The following is a 25,127-nucleotide window of genomic DNA, read 5'->3' on the forward strand; positions in this document are numbered from 1 at the left end:
CCTGAGATCCATCTAAAGCACACATACGCCGCACAGTTCTATTCCCAGTACTTTACACTTTCCCCACTAAAGATCCGACATAATCCACTGTATAAGCTCGGCGGGGACGCTTGTTTGTTCAGGTTGTTAAGCATGGATAAAAGTCTCCCGCTAATTTGGAGCTTGTCACTGTAAATCTGCGGGTCACCGCGCCGCGTCCCGCAGCGCCGGCTGGCCCGCGCGTCGGAGGAAGCGAAGCCGCCCCGCCGCACGTCTGCTCGGTCCGTCTGGCCGCCTTGCCGCACGACTCTCCGGGAGGACGGAGCCGGTTATGTTACACCGCCGGGAACCGCGACGAGGGGATCCAAGGAAGACAGGACGGCAACACCCAACTCACTGTTCCCGACATCATGCAATTTTTGATTTTCGCAACATTCATCATTCAGTTGATGCAATAAAACCACTTAAAAAGAAATTCACATGAAATCGTTTACAAAGAATTACCACCCGTCTTCACCAATCGACAATGTCTGTTAGAGTTTAATGTCAGTGATCACCAGCGTCTGACCTCTGCACCAGCTGCTTTCACCAACAATTTTTTTATTTGTTCATAAAAACAACCAACTTCTCAAAAGCAAACCAGGGGAATGAGACCATATGAAGGGGGACACAGGGTTGCAGAACACAAACCTGAACGGCAAACTCCGTGAATTTTTTTTTTTTTACCAAGTTTTGATATATATCAGAACAGCTACTGACAATGAGATAAAAAGGGACATTAACGAAACCATAATACCGCTCCTTCTTAGCTGTTGGTCATTAGTGGCGTTTCCTACATTTTTTTTTTTTTTGCTATAAGACTACATACACTGGATGACCACAATTCAGTGCTTTATTCTTCCAAAACTTTAAACAACCACTTAAAATAAATAAATTAATCTTAGTAGGAACATAAGTTAGTTTGATTTTGACAACAGAAAGATTTAATACTTAGTACTTAAAACATTTCTCAGCTGTGCTTAAGAAAGGTCACTTGGATACTGTATGGAAACTGATACTTATTCCCCAGATATATAGGACGAGAGGCCAGTGAGAAACAAGGTGTATGAAGAAAGAAGTTCCAGTGAACATGCAATCCAACAGTCTCTCTCCTTGGTAGATCTCGCCTGGGTTTCGGTCTGAGAGACACGATTTTCTCCATTCTCTTGGTCACACGGCCGCAGAGGTGAGTCACTTGCTGGGGGGGTTGTAAGGTTCCAGGAGCTGCTTGGAGAAGCTGTTGACCTTGTCGCCCCCCCTCACTTCGTGGGGAAGCAGGGGTAACTTGACAATATGGAAGTCCTCGTACAAATCCTCCATCTGTGACGGCAGGAGGGAGGAGATTAATTCAGACCATTACAAAGATTGGTACCACGTTCTGTCTCCACCACTCACTGTCAGATCAAGTCCTCAGATCGAATCTGAGATCCACCGTAACTTGAGGCGAAGCAGAACTCTGAAGTTCAAGGGAAGCATCAGTGAAAGCAGCTGAGACATCATGCACAAACTGAAGAAAATGACCAAAGACTAATAGTGACAGATATAGATTCAGACTGATAGATGGACTCAGACAGAGACTCTGATTCCAAAGGAAATTTAGGCATCCAGTAGCTTGCAAAACACAATGGGAGAGACAACAATACACACAACAATAGAATAAAACACAAGAATAGCAGATGTAGAGGATGAAGAGACTGTTCAACTCAAAGTAACCGCATGCGAAGGTAATAGTGGCTGCTACCATACATTTACATATATATATAGAATCATAGAATGCATACAAATATATAATTCAAGAATATTATATATATAAAATACACAAACTTTGAAAAGCATGAAAACTATATATATCAAAAATGCAGAGGGAACCCAGAATCCAATTCGCACTTCCGCCTCTGTGTGGCGCTATAGAGCCGTATGGCCTGGGGGACAGAAGCAGCCCGCCCCGACCTTCTCAGACTCCTGCTCATGTGCTCCAAGTTGCAACGAGCCGAGCCGTAACTGCTGTCGCTGACACACTCCACACTGCCTTAATCTTGCTATTTTTTCCAATCGCATGCTTGCATAAGAATGTTGCTTTTTGGAAAGTAGCAAGACATCCTTTTTCACAATTCTCTTACACTCAAGAAGGTACCAAAACAAAATTAAAAACGCACAGGTCCGAGTTTGTGATCCACACACGAGGCGATACGACCTCAGTAACTGCCGCTTCTGCCGTTTGAGAAACTCCAGCCAGCTTAACTCTTAGTTACTCAGCTAACAGAGAGGACGGGCTTTCCCAAGGACAGGCCGAAACAGCACAGGCCACGGTTCGTTCTTTTTAAGGATCCTAAAGCATCAGATAGATCTTACATGCTGATTAGTGCAAGAACAGGTTCACTGTGTTCACGGCCAGAGCTTAAATAAATCACTTCCCGTTAAATTACTGCTTTAATCGGTAGAATGTTCAGCCAAAATGCTAACATGCTTAGCGTGTTCTACCTCCTCTGCCAAATCAATTTTTGTTCTTCGTAACAACCTTAAAAGAAGACGTGCAAACGTTTTGACTTTGTCCCTGAGTCATGCTGATCTTTCTCTTGTCGCCCACATTACCTCATAGTCAGCAAGAAATTCAGCCTTCTTTGTAACTGCCTGGGAAATTTCCAGCATATTTAACTGCCTGAAAGAGTCCTTCCAGTGCACTGGGAAAGGCATTCTAAGCTTATGTTTGCCAGAATACTGATCATAGTTTTGACTCCTTTTGATTGCTGATGTTGATCTGGCTCATGGAACTCCCCTTTGTCTACATCCATGATGAAGCACGTGTTCACCTCTGCCTCGGCCCTATCAGCACTTGTCCTTTCTCTCTCTATTTCCTCCGACATCTGGTAGTCCGCTGGGATCTGCAAGCGTAGCTTGGCCGCCCAGAATGAAACACTACTGATTTTTTCCACCCCTTGTGTAATTCTTGTGAAGCACAGAGTAGCTAACAGAATTGTACCTCTAACCAGAATCAGGACTAAAGGGAACTGGATTTATTGCAATGATTGTTTCATGATAGGAGTTAAGCTGTGGTTTACATTCCCCATAAGGGGTAAGCACTGCTCACTCACCACCACCAATCAGGTCTGAACATTGAGCTCTAACCTGATTGACTGGCTCCAATCAGCAGCCAAGGAGAGATATTAACCAAATGATCTCTAGGATCTAAAAAGTTGGTATTAAAAAAGCAGGTCTCCTAGTATCTTCTATGCAACAAAATATCTAAATAGAAGCCACTCGCAGGCAATGACTCAGTCGCTTAAGGAAACAAGATCCTTCTGCTGGAAACGACTAGAGGAAGTGCAGTGAAAATGGACCCTTACCTGATCCAGGTATTTGGACTGGATCTTGTGGCGTGCCTCGCACATCTTGCAGGGCCGGTCGTTATCCGGGACGACCAGCTGGTTGACGATGATGTTGTGCGTGTCGATGTGGCACTTGGCTAGCTCCTGGATGAGCCGCTCCGTCTCGTACAGCGAGAGGAACTCGGCGATGCACACGCAGACGAAGGTGGTCTGCTCCTGAGGGAAGACGCAGGAGGCGCGGAGTCGGGAGGCGTCACTGAGAAACACCGGGGGTGGATCCTGGATCCAGAGCCCCTGAGGCGTCACCTTTCAACCCCCCATGCACTGGCAGACGTGGAGAGATCCCCACAGACTCACCGGGTCCTTGAACTGCTCGCTGACAGAGCGGATCACGGGCAAGGTCTCCTCCAGCTTGGAGGCCAGCTGGTCGGCGTTCATGTCTCCCAATCCTAGCATGTTGCACATCTACAAGGGAGGCAAGAGCATGAGGGGTGTGAGGAGAACATGCTGGAAAACCAAAAAAACAAAATGAAACATAGGCGTCTCCCTAACGTCACGTCGTACTTGCCTGCGAGATGAAGGGGCTGATCTGACTCTTGATCTGCATCAGCCTCCCCAGCCCTCGCTCCACAATGGTGGGGAAGTTCAGCAGGCGGAGTGTGTGCCCAGTGGGGGCCGTGTCAAACACCACCACCGAGAAGTTCATCCCCTTGACTAACCTGGAAAGGGGAGGACACCAGTGCAGGGTCACATAGCCATAGGCTTAAACGGCACCAGTCAAAGAAGCTGTCATTATTAAACATCATCACAATACCATCTGCTATCTTTCTCGGTGTGTGCATGATGTAGAGAACAGACAGATGATAGCCCTGCTTATTGGAAAACTAAAGCCATCCCTTCAAATCTTTTATCATATAATAATTTGGTCACTAAAAGTGAAAGTGATTGCTGTTGTCGACACACCGCAGCAACAAAATGTGTCCTCTGCATTTAACCCATACGTAACACAGCAGGGGGCAGCTTTTATTTAGCACCTAGTGATCAGTACATGGGGGCGGTACCTTTCAGGGATTCGAACCAGCAACCTTTCGATCACAAGCACGCATCCCTAACCATTAGGCCACTAATGAATCTACTGAAGAATCTGAGGCAGCAGAAGGGTGGTCGCAATAGTCACTTGTTTGTTTATCTTTGTTTATGTTTGTTTGTTTGCTTCTGCCGCCTGACCTCATGACCTCCGCGTAGCTCATGGCCTCGTCGATGCCGGGAAAGGCGCTCATAGCTTCCTGCATCATCTTCTTGCCCATGCTTAGCATGTTGTCCTCTTCAAAAAACTCGTCCGGGAGCTCAGCCACACCCAAGCTGGGGTCGATCTCCTGCACATGCACACACACATATATAAATACAAATCAAATATGAATGCATTCAATATTAGCAACTTTAGGATGAATTTATTTTAAACCTTCGTATAAAGCAACACATCGTTACTGTACATAAGACATTTCACAGTTGTTTTCTTCCCTTAAACAGTAATTATAAAAACGCGGTTTTTCGTGGGATACAACTTTAGTGAGGTATTTTAACCAAAGGAGGGCAGCAGGCCGGCTCAGTGGGTCGTCACCCGTTTGCGGTGTGAGGTCGCCCCACCCGTTTTAGGTGGTGCGCCACACAGGGTGATGAGCCCCCAACACCTGTACCTCGGGAGCTGGATGACAGAACCAAAAAATTTTACGGCATACAAAAGAATGGTGAAAAACTATAGCATTGCCACCAGAAGCGTTTTCAGAGAAAAGGAAATGTTTTAATGGCCAAAAGGGAGGAGAAAACGGCAGCAACGCAGGTGTGTTGCACCAAGGATGCATATGAAACCTCATTTTGTAATTCAGCACGCTATGTACACTGTTTGGTTCAGTAATATAAACTTAATGTAAGGTGTGAATTTATTTCTGGATAAATATTATGTAGTGTAACTGGAAAGCGCACTGATTAAAAGTGGAGTTTGATTTATTTAGATGCTTTGTGGATGCCAGATGGCAAACCTCTGAGTAAAATAACACATTCAGACCACATATATGTGAAATTTAGCTCTTTTCAATAACATACATTCAGATATTTACTTTGGGCAAGCGAATCAATGGCATTCAGATACAGCAAGACACCACAATATACGTGCAATATACATTTTTGTGTTATGGATATTTATTGTGTGATGGACATAGCAGACATTACATTAAAGCAGACTGACCATAGCAAACAGGTTGTCGTATCCTTTGACCTTAGTGGGCACTTTGGAGAACTTCTGATCGAAGGCGTCAGAGATGTTGTGGGCAGGGTCTGTGGAGATGATGAGGACACTGTCTCGCACCTGGGCTAACTGTACGGCCAAACTGCAGCTGCGCCAGAACAGAGAGATGGAAGAAAGCTTTTAGAATCGCCAATATGGGGAGGTAACCCCCACCCCATAACCCAACCGACTGATCCAATGACAGGGCAGATAGAGCCTGGTTTTAAACTCGGAACAGTAATCGATATATAACTCCGGACTGACTAAATATTGCAGAGGCAACACTGTCTAACACCTCCATACATGAAAACCACAAAACGCCTCAACTGTCAAAGGAGGAAACGCGGAAGGCAAGTGAGTTACTGTAAACCGCAAAGAATGGGTTACAACCCGACTTCAATGAGCGATGCATATAAGAATGGCAAGACAGCAAATTTAACTTTATTGGCCATGTTTTTTATTTCCAAGTTTAAAATATAGCCATTCAACTAGATCTCCTACGTAGAGATTAGGTAGCCAGTCGTCTGTGGAGAAGTGCTAACTTGTTAAAGTTATATTTCCGGCAAATCGACTGGATTTTCCTTTTCGTTGTTTTTTCTTAAGCTTTATATCATTTAAAATCGATGTGATAGTAGCGTCGAACAGCACGACAGCTACTCTGTTCTCGCTAGCTAGTGCATGCTAACATGCACACTGGAAAGCTATTGGAGCATGAACGGAAATTCCACGTTTCATTCCCAGTCCTCATCATACCTGCACGTCGTTTTCCCCACGCCGCCCTTGCCCCCTACGAAGATCCATTTCAATGACGTCTGCTCAATGATATTCTTTAAAGTTGGCTCCAGCGGCTCCACGTCGGGCGCATCCTCGAACTCGTCTTCCATCGGAGCTGCCATCTTAGCACCGGGTCGGCCGTATCCACGCACCACGGCCCAGGGACTCTTGGCAAGCGCTGCTCCGGCTCCGGCTCGGGCAGCGGGTGCGCAGGCGCGCAGGCGCCTCTGGAGCCGTAATGGCGTCCTATGAGCAGCAGCTGCCTGGTGGCTTTCCCGGATTGCTTCGTCATACCTGAATCTGAAATAAAAGACAGCTGCTAGAAATTGTGATTTGCAGTTCATGGGATGGGATAATTGAACAACATACAGATCCAATAGATAAAATGTACGTTAATATTTAAACCTACATATTTCATCGATGGAAACTGATTTGGACTTTGGATTCTCATCTGCCATCTACCAATAAATAATAGAAAAGCCCACCAAGAATAGCAGCGGACAAGCGTTTATTGTTAGGCAAGAGCCAGGGTTATATGGGGATACTGGGTGCCGTGTGGGTAGCGTCTTCTGTAACCTGCCTCTTGACATTTTATCCCACAGTTTAAATTAACTCATTGCAAATGTGCCACAGAGTGCAAGGATGTCTAAGATTTAGAAGAAAATAAAAGCAAACTCGACACAATCTAGATAAAATGTAGGTTGTCCTGTGATTGAAAATGAATCATTTTAGACGGAAATTTGCATTGTGCTTCTCGTATTTCGATATTGCCCTGAGTGTGAAGCTGTATTGCTTAAATGATTATGGAAGACGGGTGGGTGGAATATACCGTAAGCTACTAGAAAATTATGCAGCTTCTCAATCAAGCTCCACTACTTATTTAAGAATGACAGTGGTAGTAGATCTCATCAGTTAAAGAGCGGATTTGAATTAATACATACTGCAACAAAATGTACAGCTTAGAAGTAAAATACGTAGTTATTTTATTTATCGACTTTCAGTATTTCCCTCCCGCAGAAATTTAACAACCGGAACTTGTACCGAAACCCGGAATTCGTCACTACACTTGTTGCTATGATAGCGGAGGAAAATCTGTAAGTCCCGCCCATTAAAAGTGAAAGCCTATCAAAACGCAGATAGCTCTACGGACGACCAATAAGAACGCGAAGTTCTTGTGCTTCTTCGGTTTCTTTTAAGGGCTTGTTTTATACGTAATGAAACGGAATAAAGCAAGATGGTCGGCTCCACGAAGTAGTCCTCAATATACAACGTTTTGGGCGGTCTAAATCAAGTCAGATTTTCCAATTTCGAGTTTATTATTCTGAAATACCTTAAAGAGCACCCGACTTCTTATTTCTTTGGGCTGTTCGATAATCAGTCGATGTTATTCAGACAGTCACCGGGCTAGTTAGTGTTGTGTTTGACCTGACGTTGTCTTTCGATTGTTGTTAGGTAGTTTTAAAAACCCGATAGTGACTGGTTGACCGTTTCCTGTTTCCAGATAAATACCGGGTGTTGATTGTACTTAGTCTTTGTAGGGTTAAAGCAAAAACATAAGCTGATTACTTTTTCCCCACTGATTGATTAATATCCCTACAACTTGAAATCGCTTCGGGAGTCTGGCACGACTTTCCGAAAACGATCGAGGTCTTGGTTCTGGTAGGAAAGACTTGGGGATCATATTGGGGATCAACGCAGGACATGGACGCGGAAGGCAGCCCCGACAGTAACACCAACCGGGGGGAGAGTAGCGACGAATCTAGCGGCTCCGACAGCCCAACTCTTCCCGCCAGTCCCGGACAGGGCATCTCAAAGGTACCGGGGGCCAACCTGTACGCCAACGACGGCAGCTTTCTGGAACTGTTCAAGAAGAAAATGGAAGAGCAGGAGAAGATGAAAAGAGAGACGGAGGAAGGACAGTCCAATAAAAGTTCTGCCAATGAAGGGCAGTCGACGACAGAGAAGAAGACATTTAACGTGACCAACTTTGTAAGGGATTTGGCAGTAATAACACTAGCAACAATCGATACAGCTTCTGGCATCTACAACGGGGATCATTTTAGTCAGCTTCCTGATCTTAGTCTAATCAGATCTGAGGCTGACAGTTAACACGTGATCCAAATATGATCCGCTACCAAGCATGGTACTCTCCCAAAAAGATAATTTCGCTTTTAGCAACCAAGAGGTGGAGCATAAGGTCACCATGTTATTTAAAAAATCAGAAATTTAAAGCGAAGCCAGGCCCTGCTGTGCTCTGTGACCTCCGCTCAGTATGGAGCACAAGGAGCGGTTGGAAGGTCTAAACGTAGACTACCTTTATCTCTGTGTAGTCACCATCATTTCCAGTGCACCCGAAAGCCCTGGTATAATGGTGCAGTCTTCTGTCCCTTAATCCAGGTGGGCAAGCGGAGAGGCGGTGCCAAGTTGGCCCTCAAGACAGGAGTGGTTGCCAAGAAACAGAAATTAGACACTGAGGTGTGTCCACTTTTTAAGTATTAGTTCTGTTTGCATGCTTAATTGGTTTTTACTGTACATTTGGTGCCTGTTTAATGGATGTAGTTGTTGAATAGTGTGATTTGCAGCAATTTGGCATTCTTATGAAAATGAAACTCCAAATGACATAAAGATTGACATTAAGGAGATTGTTTTTGTTTGTTTTGTTTTTGAGTTTGCTTAGTCAACTGAACTTTCTCAAGGTTACAGTATCGTGACGTGTCCTCTGCGATGCTCAGGTCTTCTCGAGTAATACATCTACAGCGATGGGGCTTGAGGGCTTCAAGCGAGACTGATGTTGGATTAATATGTGCGGGGCTGTTATTTCGGAGATGACGGGTCACCAGGGTGCTGCACTAGATGCTGAGTTCTAAAGTGGTTTGTGCTTGCTGTCTCTCTCCCCAGGTTGACACAGGTAAAGGTGATGCATGGACTAAGTACATGGCAGAGGTTAAGAAATACAAAGCCCACCAGTGTGGAGACGATGACAAAACCAGGCCTCTGGTGAAATAGACTTTGGGTCAGACAGACCACCTCCACGCCCTCCTGCCCCTGTAAGGAAAGTCTCTCTCCTCCCTGCAGCCAGCCCTCTGGACACATTAGTACCATGGTACTATGCTCAGCTGGTGTGCCTTTCTGTATTCCGGCAGCAGCAGAAAAATGTTCTAGACACGTCTATTTTTGTGCTTGCAATACCTGTGTTAGAGATGGCAAGTGTGAATGCATTCAGAAATGCTCTTCTGATAACTCCTGCCACCACCTTGATAGACTTGTGATATTGGCTTCATGGTGTCATGTTCTAGATTAATTGTTTTTGGTTGCCTTATGTATAAGTTCCCGTGGTCTCTATCTTCTAATAAAATGTTGATATGGGGATTGGGTGCATTCAGTGTCACTCTAAGGGTCGTACTTGAAGTTTTTCTTTAGGTTTATAATCGGTGGAGTCTAGCATGACTGTCGTACAGCACCACTGCCCATCATGCAGCGCGATGGTGAATTATTAAATGACGGACTCACGAGTCACTACTCCAGAATTAAGTCTTTCTCGGGATCATATCCAAGGCTGTGAACTCTCCAGGATTTTTTTTTTTTTTTTGTGGAAGATACTTACTGATCTGAAGTGGCATCATTTTGGACCGTTTGCCTGCAGTGCCGACACCGGTGCCTTGTCTGATAAATCCCTCGGTACGTCAAGTGAAGCATCTTCTACAGGCGTAACTTTAATCCCAGAAAGGTTGTAATACAGCCTTTGTTAGCACTGATTAGATAAGCCAACGGTTTACATAACATCTGCTGTCCATATTCTTTTTCCATAAAGTAAATCTGGAGACCTGTTTTATGATTGGGAAAAATCACACTGTCCAGAGAAGTCTGGTACACAAAAACACACAAGATATGTAAGCAAATTATCCCGGTTCACATGCTGTTCAGTACATGCAAATGAAGGTTTTTCTGAAATGTTTTGCTATGCTGTGGATATTAAAAAGGCTTCATATTTCTGTCTCTGACTTGTGTTTTTAGTGTTTTTCAATCAGCCCCTTTAAAATGGATTATAAACTGGAGATTTGAAATGCTTGATACCTGTGACATAATTCAATTATTTCACTGTCCTTATAATTAGTAAGAGCGTGATCTGTTAAATGAGATTTACCTTTCGTATAATCGCAATCGGCATACAAATCCAGTCTATAAGAATGTTCTTTGCATAATTCATTTACCTTGAAGTGTTTATATTGACTATAATTTAATAAGACCACTGGCAGTGTCCTACAATGCATGTTTTGCAAGGACATGGAACACACTACTCCACAGTAATCCGACATCCACTTTTATTGTGGTCTGTAGTTTGTTTCCTAAAAGCAGTTTCTGCCACAAACATTAAAAAAAAAAAACTAACTTGGTAATTATAACTGACCGCAGCTATACACATCTTTATTCCGTTGATCATATACTTCTTGCTGGGTAAAAACACTCAGCATATCTCGTTCTGCATCTCTTGAAGAACGACTAAGATTGACACACAGGAGATGATTGTATTTCACACATGTATACAACAATCTTGACCCCAGATGCACAGTTTTCAATTTTTCCAACCATTCAATGGTTATATTCTGTACTCAAACACTGTCCCTAATGTTCCTGCCCGTTAACTGAACAACAAAATAAAGCTACGAAGGATTTACAATTTCAAGCTGAGTGCTAATGTTTAATCAGGTAACATAAATCATATTTGAATCTCATCTCCCCCCCAAACTTGAAAGTGAAAATTCTAACCCCCATTGATAAGAATGAAAGTGCAATGACACAGGTCAGACCCCCGAAAAAGGCCAAATACAGGAATAATACATCAACACAGACCATTCAGAAGTTGATGAGATGTGTGCCGGATTGCATGTCGTGACCGTGTTCTTAATAGTTACTAACAAAAACAGCTTGAGAAACAGTCTTAGTGGTAGAGCAGAAGAGCCAAAGGCAATGCTCTCTCTCTCTCACACACACACACACACACACACACACATTTATATAAAGGCAAAGTTAACTAACAGCAGCTGGGGGAACAACTACAATTCTGCCAACCCCCTCCCCCCATAAGAAAACTCAAAAGCACGAGAAAGCCATTTCCGATCACCTGCTATCCAATCAGTGAACCAATAATGAAATGCAAAAAAGGCTTTCAAGATGTTTTTTGTGGGAGGCTCCGGGGGGCATTTTTATGGATCCCCCCCACCCCAAACACCCTACCATATACCTCTCCTTCAGCACAAAAAAATGCATCGTGTTTGCTGTTCTCTGCAAAATACGCAGTTGCTGGTTGGTAAATGTCACCATTACAGGGAATGTATCTCCCTCTGACCAAACGCGAGAGAATACAGCACTGGATTCCACTTAATACACTGTACCTTTGATCTTGGGGCTTTAAGGTTAGGACTGTTTCTTCCTCAAGCAAAGGATTTATCCCACAGAAGTATGTTTTCATCCAATGATTAGTGGCAATGGATATTTGCTCACATTTACATAAGTATTTTTTAGCCTTTGTTGATGACTTGTAGAGAAAGGTTAAGCCAGGGCTCTGCTCTGTAAGCTGGGGATACCTTTCATTCTAAAGCAACCCCCTACGCTGATGCCCCATTCCTCCGCCACTAAAAATGACTTCTACCTACTTCTCTGTGTCTCTGTGTGAATACACCCACCTGATCCCCACTTCCGCAACCCCCACCATCCCATCCATCTATTGGACAGCTTGACTGGCGTAGCAATATGGCGTCGAGTAACTCAGGGGGGTGGGTGGTGGCAGGGGGGGTTGGGGGGGCGTGCTCAGTTGGTTTCATAAGAAGACAGCAGGGCGGCATCGACGGGCTCCATGCAGGAGGGGCAGGTGAAGGAGCGCATGAGCCAGGCGTCGATGCAGTCCACGTGGTAGATGTGCAGGCAGGGCAGGAACCGGATGGGGTCTCCGTACTCGAAGTCCATCATGCAGATCACACACCTGGGGGGGGGGGGGGGGGACAGGTAGCTTTAGACCTGCCCTGCACCACTGCACCAATCAGCAGGCTGGAAGAATGGGCAGTGCAATATGGTACCCATTTGAAGAGAGATACAGAAATAAATACGGAAGAATTCATCAGCATTATGTTGGATGTTCAGTTGCTCGTGTAAGTTATACTTGCACAAAAATGATAGGTTCTGAGAGATAACCAATCACATTGTAGTTGAGGTGGGTCCAAGTAACTGGATGACATGGGACCATGACATTCTGATTGGTTGGACCCACCTCCTCTGCAATCTGATTGGTTATCTCTCTGAACCAATAATTTTTCATTCTGCCCTCAGAATAGTTTTGTCTAAGTAAAACTATATATAGCTAGATATCTTATTGTGGCAGTTCAGCCACAGTAGAGGGACACAAAACTGCCTTATTCAGGTTATCATCTACGTATGCCATTGGGCACATAAATGCTTTTTGAGATATTTATTAAAAGTCCCAGTAATAAATTTCTGTGTATTGTGTCATGGGTGACTGCAAGGGTAACTGGGTGGCTTTGCTAGTACAGGATGTCAAACGAGCTACCCAAGATGAGGCACTGGGTACAGCAGCCCACCCCGCTACTCACTCCTTCACTTTCTTGTCGGAGGGCTCTGAGCCGGGGTCAAAAATGCCACGGGGCAGGTGCTGGATGAGGCCGATTCTCTGGGCGATGCGGACCTGCTCGTCCTCAGTTAGCTGCGTGGCGAGCCGGGTCTGGCTAGGTGTGGGATGGTACACAGGGACCTGGGTGCGCTCCTGCGTAAAGACAGACAGACACCGAACCAGGCAAAAAGATTACAGGATTTCAGGGATACAAACAAACAGCTCCATTGTACATTGTAAGCAAACCAAAGCTCAACAGTATTGCCAAACACGTTAAGCCCTTCTTACTAACAGAGCAGAAAGACTCAAAATTTACAAAGGGCTGTAGATCAAAGATCGTCGTAAATCACTTAAGGCAAGGATGTCCGCTGTTATAAGTTTATTTGCAATATGAAATTGGCCTTTTAGTTCCAAAATCAAAATACTTTGTTTCGCATTATTACAATTAAAGTATTTCAAAACACTGTAAAGAAGAAACAATACGTCGAACATTTTGGGTAAATAATCATCGTAAAAACTTCGTACTGAAAGTATTGAAAATATTATTGTTTGATATTGGAAGGCGCAAATGCCAACATAGTTTAAATCGTCGTTTAAAATGATAGGATTTAAGCTTATTAAATTCTGTGATCATAAGCTATTGAAATATTTAGATTCTAATCGGTTCGCTATTTTCATAATATCCTACTAAGTATTTTATCTTATGACTCTCTATCACAGAGGGATCCATTGTAATTATGTTATCGAGTGACCGGCCGCGGTCAGGGCGCCTGCCACGGCGTGGGAGTGACGCGACCGGACCCGTGTGGCCCCTCCAGCCCAGGCCACGTTCCCCCCGCCTTTCAAGGTTACATTCATTGGTACAACACTACTGATCGATAAGTCTAGTCCCAGAGGGCACCGATACACCCACCGAGTCTGGCCGCTGTTACTACTGGTGAAAAGGGAACGACAACACTAGTAACTCGACTTTTGGTTAAAACGTAAAAACTACATATTTTTTTTCGAAGGAATTACATGCATGTCATTAATATGACGTATATCGTTAATGCGGCCCACGCTGAAAGTGCAGCGATTAAAAAAATAAAGTCTTAAAAAGTTAGGATTCTACATACAGCCCATGTACAATGCACCGTCGCTAATTTCAGTAAATTATTATAGAGTGCAAACTTGTGAAAATAAGCATCAAACTACACGAACTACTTATATTAGATGGCAGAGCAAATGTTCCACGCTTTAAGATAGTTTGCAAGCCTACGCTGCGTATTTTGCGACCTCTAACTTCACCGAGATTTGGAGACCGGAGATAAACAGGCGTTTCTCGCCTGTTTCGACGCACCGATCGCTCGCTGATCTCAACTCGGCACAAGCGCCTGAATCACAACAGTCAACGGTATCATTAGTCGCTACGGCGTTAATGTGCTTTCGAGTCCCCGGCGTGGATTTGCTCGATCCGCCCTGTCTAGCGGCACACCTGGTAAGGCGGCGGCGGCTCCCCGGGCAGACTGGCTCCCTCCGACTCGTTTAGCAGCGACAAATCATCGGCGCCCTGGGAGGACAGGCAATTCCCCATCGAAAGGCACCACAAACCCGGACTAGATGGCCGGACCAGATGAATACACCGGCCGTGACAGCGATTTTCTCGTCTGGTGTGAAACACTCCTCGGATAAAAAAAAAAAAAACTCTGATCCAGAAACACAATTGCTTGCAGGACGTTTGCGTTTTGTAGACAATCCTTCAAAATTTTGATTGCAGAAAATAAAAAGTCGACGGGCCTTGAAAACAAACTTCTGTTTCAGCGGTTGTCTGCAATGGACAGCAGTTCTGTGTCCTATTATATGGCTAATAAATTTAGGTGAGACCTCTCGCAGACTCCATCTCTCCTTTCGCACTGTTTACAAACTGCTGGAGCGGATGTACGATGCCCCGCAAGGCATTCTGGAGATTGTAGTGAAATGTTCAAAGTAATTTTTTTTCAGATGCTATTTTGTTGCACTCAAATAGATGTGCTGAGTACTCAGGCAAAATTGTAAACTGTAAATATTATCTAGTTACTTGATAAAACAATAGTGGAGAAATGCTATTTATAATTCTATAAATTGCTACTTCGCATACAATGTTTAGACAAATTATACTTCTGATCATATTTTATGACGAATCATGGTTCTACATATATCCTACGTCACATATAGAAAATAAACTGAAAATGACAATGGTTAATAAGAATAACAGCTTTATTTTTCATTTCACTGCATAGGACAAGCGGTATGGAAAATAGATGAATGAACGATTGAACAAAATGACTGAATGTATGAGTGAATGAATGCATGGATGAATGAATGTAACGTAGCGTTTTTAGTGTGAACCATGTACAAATAATTCGAAAATATATTTAACATGGAATTAGTCAATTACATAGTATAAGATGTCGCAGAAACAATGAACTGTTAGGCATGTGCGAAACGTCTTGAAATAAATGGAATATACAATTCTTAAGATATTATAATGTGAAGATGGTAAAAATGTAATCCATATAAATGAATAACTGAATATCACCAGTGCTTACAATGTACAGCATAAATTAAGTAGATACGATGTGTCACGTGGTACATGCGTCAGCCTCGCTGTCATGGCAAAGATGGCGGCCGACGGCTGAATGCTGCCTTGCGTTGCCGATCTGCTCTTTTTCCCGGCTGATACGGTCGAACAGACTCTTCCGATTGACTGACTGGCGTGTTGAGCTGGGATACGAACGCAGAAACAACTGGAGAGGAGTTGATCGAGCAGTGGCGTAACAATGCAGATCACACTGAAGACGCTGCAGCAACAGACGATCCAGATTAACATTGACGATCAGCAGACGGTGAGTGTCTCACAGCAGTCCAAGTGTATGTGGCAATGCGATGTTACAGGTATTTGAACATTTACTTTATAGGGAGAGTTCCGTCTGTCAATATAGAATTTAATCGCCCCAATTATTCCGCGTTCTGGAAGTGTTTCCTTTTAAATCAACACATGATAAATTGATTAGTATTTTAATATTGTAATGGTCAGCTAGTTATTGACTTTTTATAAATGCATCTCTAGCTACAATGCTTGTTGTCTAATAAACTTTGCCTGAAGTCACAGCTCTGCAGTAGGTGTCTGTTTAGTGATATTTAATCATATGTGAGATGGGTGGTGACATTTTCGTTGTATCCTTTATTACCGCTGATATCGATACATTGCGGCGTTCAAGGTTCTAGCTGAATATAATGATTTCTATACATATTATTTTTAGTAAAGTATGAGAATAAAGTACACATAAAGTATGATGTGATTAGGAGCTGCATCATTTGAATGACAAATAACCGCGCTGCTACAGACGCGCGAACTTAACATTGCAGGAATTTTTGACCGATCCAGCTGTCCCGTTTACCGACATGTTATATTTATGTCCCACGGCCGATCCGCAGGTAAAAGATCTGAAAGAAAGGATCGAAGCAGAGAAAGGGAAGGACAGCTTCCCAGTCTCAGGCCTGAAGCTGATCTACGCAGGCAAGATTCTGCAGGATGACATGCCAATCAAGGAGTACAAAATCGATGAGAAGAACTTTGTGGTGATCATGGTGTCAAAGGTAGAAGGCATATATATATATATATATCCCCTCTATGTATTGCACAAGCTATTCAGTCTATGTCAGAGTTTCAGGTTTCCGCTTAAGACAGAAACAGCTGTGGGGTGTGACACTGGCTCATTACCATGCACCGACAGGTGCAGCAAGCTGCACTTCCCTGCTTCTGTGGGCACGTGTTGTGCAGCTGTGCTTAGCTGGGGGGGGGGGGGGGTATGACGGCCCCCGGCTCCCCGTGCCCCAGCGTCTCTGAGGACAACCAGTTAAGCTGCACTCTCTGCCTTAAGCTGACTCTCAGCCTAATTGACCCTTATTGTTTGAAACAGGCGAAGTCACCTCCATCGGGGGCAGCGCAGGCCGCAGAACCACCTAAAACCACGCCCGCCGAATCCAGCCCTCCTCCGAAGCCGGCCCCTGCAGCCATCCCTATCCCCGCGGGGGAGGACAAGCCCCCAGAGCGCTCCAATCCCTCTACAGGGTACTGGCGCTCTCTGTCAGGCTCATTCACTCCGATATAGTCCTGCCGTAATCTGCTGATATGGCCATAATAAGGCAGACCTTGTCTTCCTCCTACAGCCCCGATCCTGACAAAGACACTCTGGAGTCATTCCCCATGGGTGAGTGGGAAGCCGCTTTCTGTGACAGAAAGTGTCCCGTGTTTTTTTCCCCTGTTACCTCTCTGTCTCCATTGGCCGATCTTGTTCGTTGCCTGTTACAGGTCCAGATTACGAGGCTATGGTGACGGCTATAGTGGCCATGGGTTACGAGCGGGATAAGGTGGTGGCAGCTCTGCGGGCCAGCTACTGCAACCCCGACCGGGCTGTGGAGTACCTCCTCAACGTGAGGCCTCATTACCGCAACCTCCCACACCCGTATCCCAGCATGCACGGCGGCTTGTGCTGCACGTGCAATGGAAGCCGTTCTTCACTCAAGTAGAAGCGTAGATACACGTTTTTAAAAATGCTCCAGTAAAAGCTGAAGTACTGACTTCACTTTTTTTACTCAATCTAAAGTGGAAAGTAGAGAATCTAAAACATAAAAAGTATAAAGTACCCTTGCAAAGGACAAAACCACCATTTTTGGGCAACACTGACTGGACCCCGTGTTCAAGCGTTATGTTGAACACAAGCAGAGAAATTGGCTATTACCATCATGACGACTGACTTTTTCCTGAACGCATCATGCAAAACATATTTCAGTACTGTAAAAGATTACAAGCGCATACTGCTTTATTTGTATGCAAATACTCGAACTAGAATTTAGGGATTATTGTTGACACACCACAGCACACAGTGCACAACAACTCAATGTGTCCTCTGCATTTAACCCATATGTGACAATGTGACATAGCAGGGGGCAGCTAATTCAGCGCTGGGGGAGCAGTGCTTGGGGGCGGTACCTTGCTCAGGGTACCTCAGTGGTGCCTTGTTGGTCGGGGATTCGAACCTGCAATCTTTCAATTACAAGAGTGCTTCTCTAAAGACTCCGCAAACACTCTCAGCATTTGACATTTCGTCAAGCTACTTTGTTTTCATGCTTCCTTCTTCCACTGCAATCATGATATCTTTTCCCATTGAGTTACCGCCTGGTTTTAGTGTCTGTCTCTCTCTCTCTCTCTCTCTCTCTCGCTTTATCATGTCTATCATGTTGTGCATTATGTGCAAAGACGAATACAACAATGGGATTGACTTTTCTGTGTGTGTTTACAAACGTTTTTAAGCCTCAACCAACCAGTCTAGTTGTCTGGATGGCGTGCATTATTCTATCAGAATAGGTAAAATGCCCTAATAAATGTCATTTAAATTAAACGAAACAAGACTAACGAGCCTAATTTGAAAATGTAAGGAGTAGAAAGTACAGATATTCATCCTAAAATGTACGTAGTAAAAGTTTACGCAAAAATAAATAGTCAAGTAAAGTACAGATACTCAAAAATTCTACCTAAGTACAGTAATGAAATATTTGTACTTCGCTACTTCCCACCTCTGAAAAGCAGCTATTTAATGGCCTGGGTTTAGAGTTAAAGAAGTGGGACACAAGGACTAACTCCATTATTAACTCAGTATGATGTTTTAGTTCTGTTTGTATTGCCCAGCATAACCTATTTCATAAACAAGCATGTTAAGATTTGCTGCAGACCTGCTACAGTTTGATGTTGTTTTTCGTTAATGTGAGATACTGATATTCTTCACCTAGGGGATCCCCAGCACACCAGTGCAGGAGAGCATTCCCCCGCCTGAAGCCCATTCCAGCACCTTCTCTGAAGGCACTGAAGGTGACCATTGCAGGAATCTCTAAGAATCGCCTTTTTCTCCTGTACTTTAGATGCCTGGTAATCGGAGGTGGAAAGTTCAGGTCCAGAAAGTACAAATCTCAACCAAGATTTTCTTTCAACCAACCAGCTGAGTGTGAAGAGTGACATTCACAGAGAACTCAACTGGTTGGTTGAAACAAAATCTTGGTCTGGATTTTTACTTCCTGGACCTGAACGCTCCACCTCTGCTGACAAAACAGGGACACACTTTGGGCTCCGTAGCTTCCCTGAGTGTATTTTGCTTCTGCCTGTGTGTCTGCACGTGTCGGCATTGTCACCCCAGCGTGTCACTCGGCAGGGAATCCCCTGGAGTTCCTGCGCTCACAGCCCCAGTTCCAGGGAATGCGGCAGGTGATACAGCAGAACCCGGCGCTGCTGCCGGCGCTGCTGCAGCAGCTGAGCAGGGACAACCCGCGCATGTTGCAGGTAACTGGGCGTACACGCCCACACACACACACGCAGACATGCGACCTCTTAAACCCCGCCTCCCATCTCTGTCCGCAGCAAATCAACCAACACCAGGAACTGTTTATACAAATGCTGAATGAACAGCCGGGACAAGATGAGGATCTGGGAGAGAGGGCGGGGCTAGGCCCGGCTGAGGAAGAAGAAGAGGTGGAGGAGGAGGAGGGCAGCGGCGTGAACTACATCCAGGTCACGCCGCAGGAGAAGGAAGCGATTGAGAGGGTAAGCACCTTTCAAGGGAGCTTTAGAGGCTAACATAAAGCTGCTTATGTTAGCCTGCCGTGTGTCTTACACGTACCTGAGAACGAAAAAAAAAAAATCATACACAAATGCGTGTATGTAGTGTTTTTCCAATTCTCCTGTCTGACCACTGCAATCCATCCATCCATTTTCCAAACCGCTTATCCTACTGGGTTGCGGGGGGTCCGGAGCCTATCCCGGAAGCAATGGGCACGAGGCAGGGAACAACCCAGGATGGGGGGCCAGCCCATTGCAGGGCACACTCACACACCATTCACTCGCACATGCACACCTACGGGTAATTTAGCAACTCTAATTAGCCTCAGCATGTTTTTGGACTGTGGGGGGAAACCGGAGTACCCGGAGGAAACCCCACGATGACATGGGGAGAACATGCAAACTCCACACACATGTGACCCAGGCGGAGACTCGAACCCAGATCCCAGAGGTGTGAGGCAACAGTGCTAACAACTGCACCACCATGCTGCCCCCCTCACTGCAATCCACTGCATCTTTCTGGGCCTGCTGGAAATCTTTGAAATGTCATTCCGGGTCTCGGGCGTATTTTACAGAGTCAAGCCCAAAAACTAAACAGTCTCTGCTGCTGCTTCTCCGTTGTTAGACGTTTCTTTTGGAAGGACGACGAGTTTGTTTGACTGGCACTAAAAGAGCAGAAGAAACCTTTTTTTTTTCATTATGGGAAGGAAATTGTTCTTAAACACTGACGTCGAGGAAAATTAGCAAGATGAAAATAACGAGCAGTTATGTGATTCGCATACTATATAAAGTTTTCAAAAATATGTGTTTTTGACCAATTATTCCAGTTGACTATTTAAACCTTAGAGGCCCCTTTTGGGCTCCCAGGGCCCGGGGACAACTGACCTGATTCCCATCCCATCAGCGGCCCTGTATACAGGGATTTGTAAATACCTCAAACCTTCAATGGGTATTCGACTGAAACAACACTGTTCATTAGTACAGTACAATACAATTCAATTCAGTAAATGAATAGGCTGCACAACAAAGGGGGACCTCATAATAAAGTCAATGGCAGTCAGTGAAATTGAAAATGAACGGCTTAATTGAAATTGATGATTACAGAAGGTTGTAGGTTTAAGTCCCATTGAACCTGGGCTGCTTGTTTTGTTTATAGTCTGGAAGTAATTGACTACAGTAGTGAAAGTTGTATTTTTTTTCTATCCACTTTGCATTCTGAAGTGATTTTTTTCTCTTCTGTGTCTCGGTTTGCCTCACTCTCACTCCCAGCTGAAGGCTCTGGGATTTCCGGAGGAGCTGGTGCTCCAGGCCTATTTCGCTTGCGAGAAGAATGAGAATCTGGCAGCCAACTTCCTACTGAACCAGAACGAATGAGTCTTCGACGAGGCCCGCTTCGCTCCCGGCTCGAGCACTGTGTCCGCTTTAACGAAAAGCTTATTTTCTATTATTTGGGGGGGATAGAGAAATTAAACTCATGACTTAAAGGAGTGGGGTTGGGTATTTAAATTTTGGGTCATTTTCAGGAAGGGCGGTAGGATGATTAACATGGACTTAAATTCCAATGGAATTGCTGGATTTGAATATGTAGAATATGGGGACCTGCAGGTCCAGGGGTGAGTGGGCAGGGGTGTGGAGATACAGCCATGGAAGGATGACCTGGTACCTATGCACCTTTCGGCAAGACAAAACCGCGTTAGAGCAAGACCGCTTACATGCATGTACCTGGATGCAGCCTTTCTCAGTGTTTTCGCAAATAGGCAGCCTAGTTTAGGCATATAGGCAGGCCAGGGACCTTGGGGAAGTCATATCTCAACAGTATTACGTGTATGACTGGGGCGGGTGGGGGTTGCGTTCTAGGGAAAACTGGTGATTATGAAGAAAATTGTGTCCTTCACGCCTCAGAACCCGAGAATATTGATGACCTCCCACAGATTTCGTTATTCTGAGGTGTCCTGCCCAGATGAGCGGCTTGGGAAATCGGCACTCAATCTGCCCTTCGCTTGGCTGAAGTCAATTGGCCGTCACCAACCATGCAGCCAACGCGTAGCTTCCTGCGCACCTGTTCAGGGACTGTCGCGTTAAGTCCAGGCTGGCCCACCGCGTCTATTCTGAGCTCAGCTTTTACGTCCGTCGATTGGTTGGGTTTGTTTTTTTTTTCTTTTTGAACGATCAGAAGCTGGGGTATCTGGGCACCAATACAGACGTCGCTGTGGCAGAAAATGGGTGACTAGTGTTGAGTGAGACTCATTCCAACTGACTGCACATGGTACGCTATCTGGGGCAGGGCAGCTACATACATTTATATAACATGGGGAGACACAAATGAAATATTTCCCTGGTATTTTTGTGAGAAAATATATACATGGGATATATTTTATTAAGTGTGTGAGATAGGTGTTACTGTCTTGTTCCCAAGACCTGATTGTTTTATGTTGCTTTTGGTCTCAGCGGTCTGAACTCGAAGGCTTCCTGTAGTGTTCTGTTTTACTGCAGGCAGGGAGTTGCGTGATCGAACACGAGCAGTTTCTAGTCACTGTATAAGTAGCTTTTTATATCTTGTAATAGTATAAACAGTTGTGTTTACACTTCTCTTTCCTGGCCTGTGTTGAGCTTCAATAAATAACAGTTTTGGGATGTGAGTATTTGTTTTTATGACTGTCCATATTCCACCCACTTATCTGCTTATTTACTGGGTCATGGGGGGGTCTGCAGGCTATTTCAGGGAGCGCACATGGGGGGCGGGCACCCTGGATGAGAGGTGTTTTCTGAATGTGTTTTTAATAATATGAATAAGGTTTTGAATTTCATTTTTGGAATCAAGCAGCTCAAACTTCACGCACATAATACATGAAAGAGGACGATTCATGTCAAGGAGGTCGATTCTGATGTTATACAGGAATTCTGAACCGAAGTGAGTAATGGTTTGAAAGGTTTACATTCAACAGTTTCATGTTTTGCAGATAATACCTATAAAATAGTATGAATACTTACAGAAAATTTCCTGTTTATGGTCCATTAAAACTGAAAATGTGTATGCAGTCCTGTTGGGGTTTTGATATGGTCAGCATATCGCAAATAAATCCAGGAAAGTTCAATTATGATACTGAATTTTAGAAGTTGCATAATTATCTCATTGATCTGTAGATAATTGATTTTTCTGACATCTTGTACTCTGAGTGAAATGACATTTTGCTCATTTAAGTGATGTAATTGCGAAAGTACAAGTGATTTTGCAAAGAAATGCCAAAAAGTAGCTGAAAGAGCCCTTCAGGGGACAATTCCTAGCTTAATGGGCCACAGCAGTGAGTAATGAAGATGTAAGGGCTAATTTTGTACGAGGTTCTGTTTCATTGGCTTTTGAAGTAAATGATTCTCTTTAGTGCATGCCTAACGGATTTTTCTAGTACGAAAACCAGTCTTGTTTCCCAGTTGTGTGAATCAAGTAAGCTACTGGTCTGTTTTAAACATGTTTGATCTGCACATTCATCCATCTTCCACCTGCTTACCCAATGCAGGAATACAGGGAATAATAAAAATAAAAATTCTTACGATAATAATACTTAATGGCTGCCACCACAGCTTCTCTGCACAGCTCTGCATTTTGTCAGAAAATCACTGCGAACCACTTAGCAAGCTGGGCTCAGTCATACATTGACCCTCTGTAAAGTAGAAAATGCCTCTTCTGGGACAACATTAGCGCTATTAAATGGATGGCACTATAAATGAGGGAGAAGAGGCTATAAAGGTAGCTGTTCTTAATGGACCCGCCAGAAGTGACAGGTTCCCAGGACAACTCCCTGGCAGGCCAAGTCCCATCTCCCCACAGCAGTGTGGCTCAGATGAGGGCGATAATTATGGCGCCCTCTGCTGGTGATGCCTCCTCATGACCCTCCCAGGACTGCGGTGACAGGACGCCCTCTGCACGCTTCATTACAGACTCCATTAGGGAGCTGTCAGACTGCAGCGGGTACCTGGCCGGGCTCAGGGTCGGCACGAGTGCAGTATGGGCCGAAGGTAGAGGTGGCATTTAGGGGGAATGTTGGCTTCCTCTGTTCCTCCAGCATGACACATGGGGGTCCCCTGGGGCAGCTGTCTCCCTGACAACAGGCGCAGCATCCAGCCTCTCCTGACCTCATTTTGTGGCCTTAGTACCAAGGTGCCCCAGAGAACTGCACTGAACAGACTCGCTTTCATGCCACTCCGTTAAACGCACTGCGACAAGTTACACTCCATGTCTGCTCTTTGCTCTTCTGCTCTGAGTCAGCACCATGGTGTTCTCATGGACCACCTTCACTGCAGTTTCTCACCTCGGAGGCAGTGTAAGGGAGTCTAAGAGCCCGGCGGTTTAGATGCTTTGGGAAGGTGCGCTCACTCATCCCTTCAGTATCCTCCACAGTCACGGATGGACCTGAGACTCTTCCATCTATAGTGACCTTCATCGAGGTGCATTGTGGGTCATTCAGGTTTAGCGCGTGACATTATATTTTGGCATAGAGAACTTTGAAAATCGTGGTTTCAATGGTTTTCGAGAATAGTTGCTATGCATATACTGTGCAAAAGGCAGTCAAAGAAAATGTTTAAGGCTGTTTATTGGGATATATATTCAGGTGGAAAAAAAACAGACAATTTAACATTAGAACATATTCAAATTGGAAGTGATGCAACACAAAACAAAAATTTAATTCTTCTGTTCTCCAAAAAGTTACTGATGTCTTCTTGGATGAACAAGAGATCACTCTGATTCCCTTAACCTCTCCTCGGGCACCCCAGCCATTCCATGTGTTTCTTAAGTTTAATAATAATAACACAGGTCTACAAAAAAAAATCAGGTGCCAAGGTTTTTTGAATGGATTTAGGGTATTTTGAGGGTGATGAATTACAAAATCCCATTACTTTGGCTGAATTGGTTCTAGTTTTTGAGATAATGGACATCCATGAAAATAATGCATTACCCCAATATGACATGTGTGATAACAAATGCAATAGCTTTTGATCTGTCTTTTGACTCTTTAACAGTGTCTTAGGTAATAAAATATCCCATACAAATATTTTGTATTTCAATCTGTAGGCCTACAATGCTGTAAAAGTGACTTTTTGAAGCCAGAATTCAACTGTGATTTTGCAGAGGAAAGAAGTCGGCTACAGTATTAGTTTGTCAACCCAGTCTTGGTTTATACCCAAAATTTTCTGTCCTGCTTCAGACATTTTGGAGTTAGTGCATCTTTATGCTCCTATTATCTCCATAGACATTTAAACAGATTTCCAGATAACCTTGGAGACTTCAGTGAGGAACAAGGCGAGAGGTTCCACCAGGATATTAAGGTGATGGAGGAGAGATATCAGGGCAGAGGGGACATACACATGATGGCAGACTACTGTTGGAGTCTCCAACATGATTGTCCTGTTGACACACATAACAGGAAATCGCATAAACAGCGTTTACAATGCAAAGCATTGACATTAATGACAATA

General features: G+C 44.4%; 4 protein-coding genes across 5 annotated transcripts; 2 read left to right on the forward strand and 2 right to left on the reverse strand.

The window, feature by feature from the left end:
• Positions 1–501: 501 nt before the first annotated feature.
• get3 (guided entry of tail-anchored proteins factor 3, ATPase) lies at positions 502–6,670 on the reverse strand. The gene is made up of 7 exons (XM_049013775.1): positions 6,382–6,670; positions 5,590–5,737; positions 4,572–4,720; positions 3,913–4,063; positions 3,702–3,809; positions 3,363–3,560; positions 502–1,338 (listed from the first exon to the last, which is right to left on the reverse strand). Exons 1-7 carry the CDS (start codon positions 6,522–6,524, stop codon positions 1,210–1,212), a joined length of 1,026 nt encoding a protein of 341 aa, XP_048869732.1. The 5' UTR covers positions 6,525–6,670; the 3' UTR covers positions 502–1,209.
• A 915-nt stretch (positions 6,671–7,585) lies between these two features.
• Positions 7,586–10,403, forward strand: LOC125742111 (telomerase RNA component interacting RNase-like). Its single transcript, XM_049013791.1, has 3 exons — positions 7,586–8,391; positions 8,800–8,877; positions 9,301–10,403. Exons 1-3 carry the CDS (start codon positions 8,104–8,106, stop codon positions 9,406–9,408), a joined length of 474 nt encoding a protein of 157 aa, XP_048869748.1. The 5' UTR covers positions 7,586–8,103; the 3' UTR covers positions 9,409–10,403.
• A 304-nt stretch (positions 10,404–10,707) lies between these two features.
• Positions 10,708–14,940, reverse strand: rnf11a (ring finger protein 11a). The gene is made up of 3 exons (XM_049013792.1): positions 14,499–14,940; positions 13,008–13,177; positions 10,708–12,382 (listed from the first exon to the last, which is right to left on the reverse strand). Exons 1-3 carry the CDS (start codon positions 14,595–14,597, stop codon positions 12,211–12,213), a joined length of 441 nt encoding a protein of 146 aa, XP_048869749.1. The 5' UTR covers positions 14,598–14,940; the 3' UTR covers positions 10,708–12,210.
• A 697-nt stretch (positions 14,941–15,637) lies between these two features.
• Positions 15,638–22,294, forward strand: rad23aa (RAD23 homolog A, nucleotide excision repair protein a). 2 transcript variants are annotated; one of them, XM_049013776.1, is made up of 9 exons: positions 15,638–15,888; positions 16,481–16,642; positions 16,966–17,117; positions 17,216–17,256; positions 17,358–17,479; positions 18,836–18,914; positions 19,237–19,379; positions 19,458–19,640; positions 20,925–22,294. In XM_049013776.1, exons 1-9 carry the CDS (start codon positions 15,823–15,825, stop codon positions 21,027–21,029), a joined length of 1,053 nt encoding a protein of 350 aa, XP_048869733.1. In that variant the 5' UTR covers positions 15,638–15,822; the 3' UTR covers positions 21,030–22,294. The 2 variants fall into 2 exon arrangements, with proteins under 2 accessions (XP_048869733.1, XP_048869734.1); XM_049013777.1 differs by having other exon boundaries at positions 19,252–19,379.
• The last annotated feature ends 2,833 nt before the right edge of the window (positions 22,295–25,127 follow it).

The sequence above is a fragment of the Brienomyrus brachyistius genome, chromosome 5 (genome assembly GCF_023856365.1).
Source record: "Brienomyrus brachyistius isolate T26 chromosome 5, BBRACH_0.4, whole genome shotgun sequence".
NCBI classification, from domain to species: Eukaryota; Metazoa; Chordata; class Actinopteri; order Osteoglossiformes; family Mormyridae; genus Brienomyrus; species Brienomyrus brachyistius.

Bases quoted from the DNA above. Each gene is read 5' to 3' on its own strand.
- get3 (XM_049013775.1), bottom strand. From the start codon at position 6,524: ATGGCAGCTCCGATGGAAGACGAGTTCGAGGATGCGCCCGACGTGGAG. The intron at 5,738-6,381 runs GTATGATGAGGA...GTTCTGGCGCAG, and splicing joins GTGGGGAAAACGACGTGCAG to CTGCAGTTTGGCCGTACAGT. The intron at 1,339-3,362 runs GTAAGGGTCCAT...CTGCCGTCACAG, and splicing joins AGTCCAAATACCTGGATCAG to ATGGAGGATTTGTACGAGGA.
- LOC125742111 (XM_049013791.1), top strand. From the start codon at position 8,104: ATGGACGCGGAAGGCAGCCCCGACAGTAACACCAACCGGGGGGAGAGT. The intron at 8,392-8,799 runs GTAAGGGATTTG...CCCTTAATCCAG, and splicing joins CATTTAACGTGACCAACTTT to GTGGGCAAGCGGAGAGGCGG. The intron at 8,878-9,300 runs GTGTGTCCACTT...CTCTCTCCCCAG, and splicing joins AACAGAAATTAGACACTGAG to GTTGACACAGGTAAAGGTGA.
- rnf11a (XM_049013792.1), bottom strand. From the start codon at position 14,597: ATGGGGAATTGCCTGTCCTCCCAGGGCGCCGATGATTTGTCGCTGCTA. The intron at 13,178-14,498 runs GTGTGCCGCTAG...GTCTTTACGCAG, and splicing joins AGCCGCCGCCGCCTTACCAG to GAGCGCACCCAGGTCCCTGT. The intron at 12,383-13,007 runs GTGAGTAGCGGG...CCCCCCCCCCAG, and splicing joins TCCGACAAGAAAGTGAAGGA to GTGTGTGATCTGCATGATGG.
- rad23aa (XM_049013776.1), top strand. From the start codon at position 15,823: ATGCAGATCACACTGAAGACGCTGCAGCAACAGACGATCCAGATTAAC. The intron at 17,118-17,215 runs GTACTGGCGCTC...TTCCTCCTACAG, and splicing joins CGCTCCAATCCCTCTACAGG to CCCCGATCCTGACAAAGACA. The intron at 17,257-17,357 runs GTGAGTGGGAAG...TGCCTGTTACAG, and splicing joins TCTGGAGTCATTCCCCATGG to GTCCAGATTACGAGGCTATG.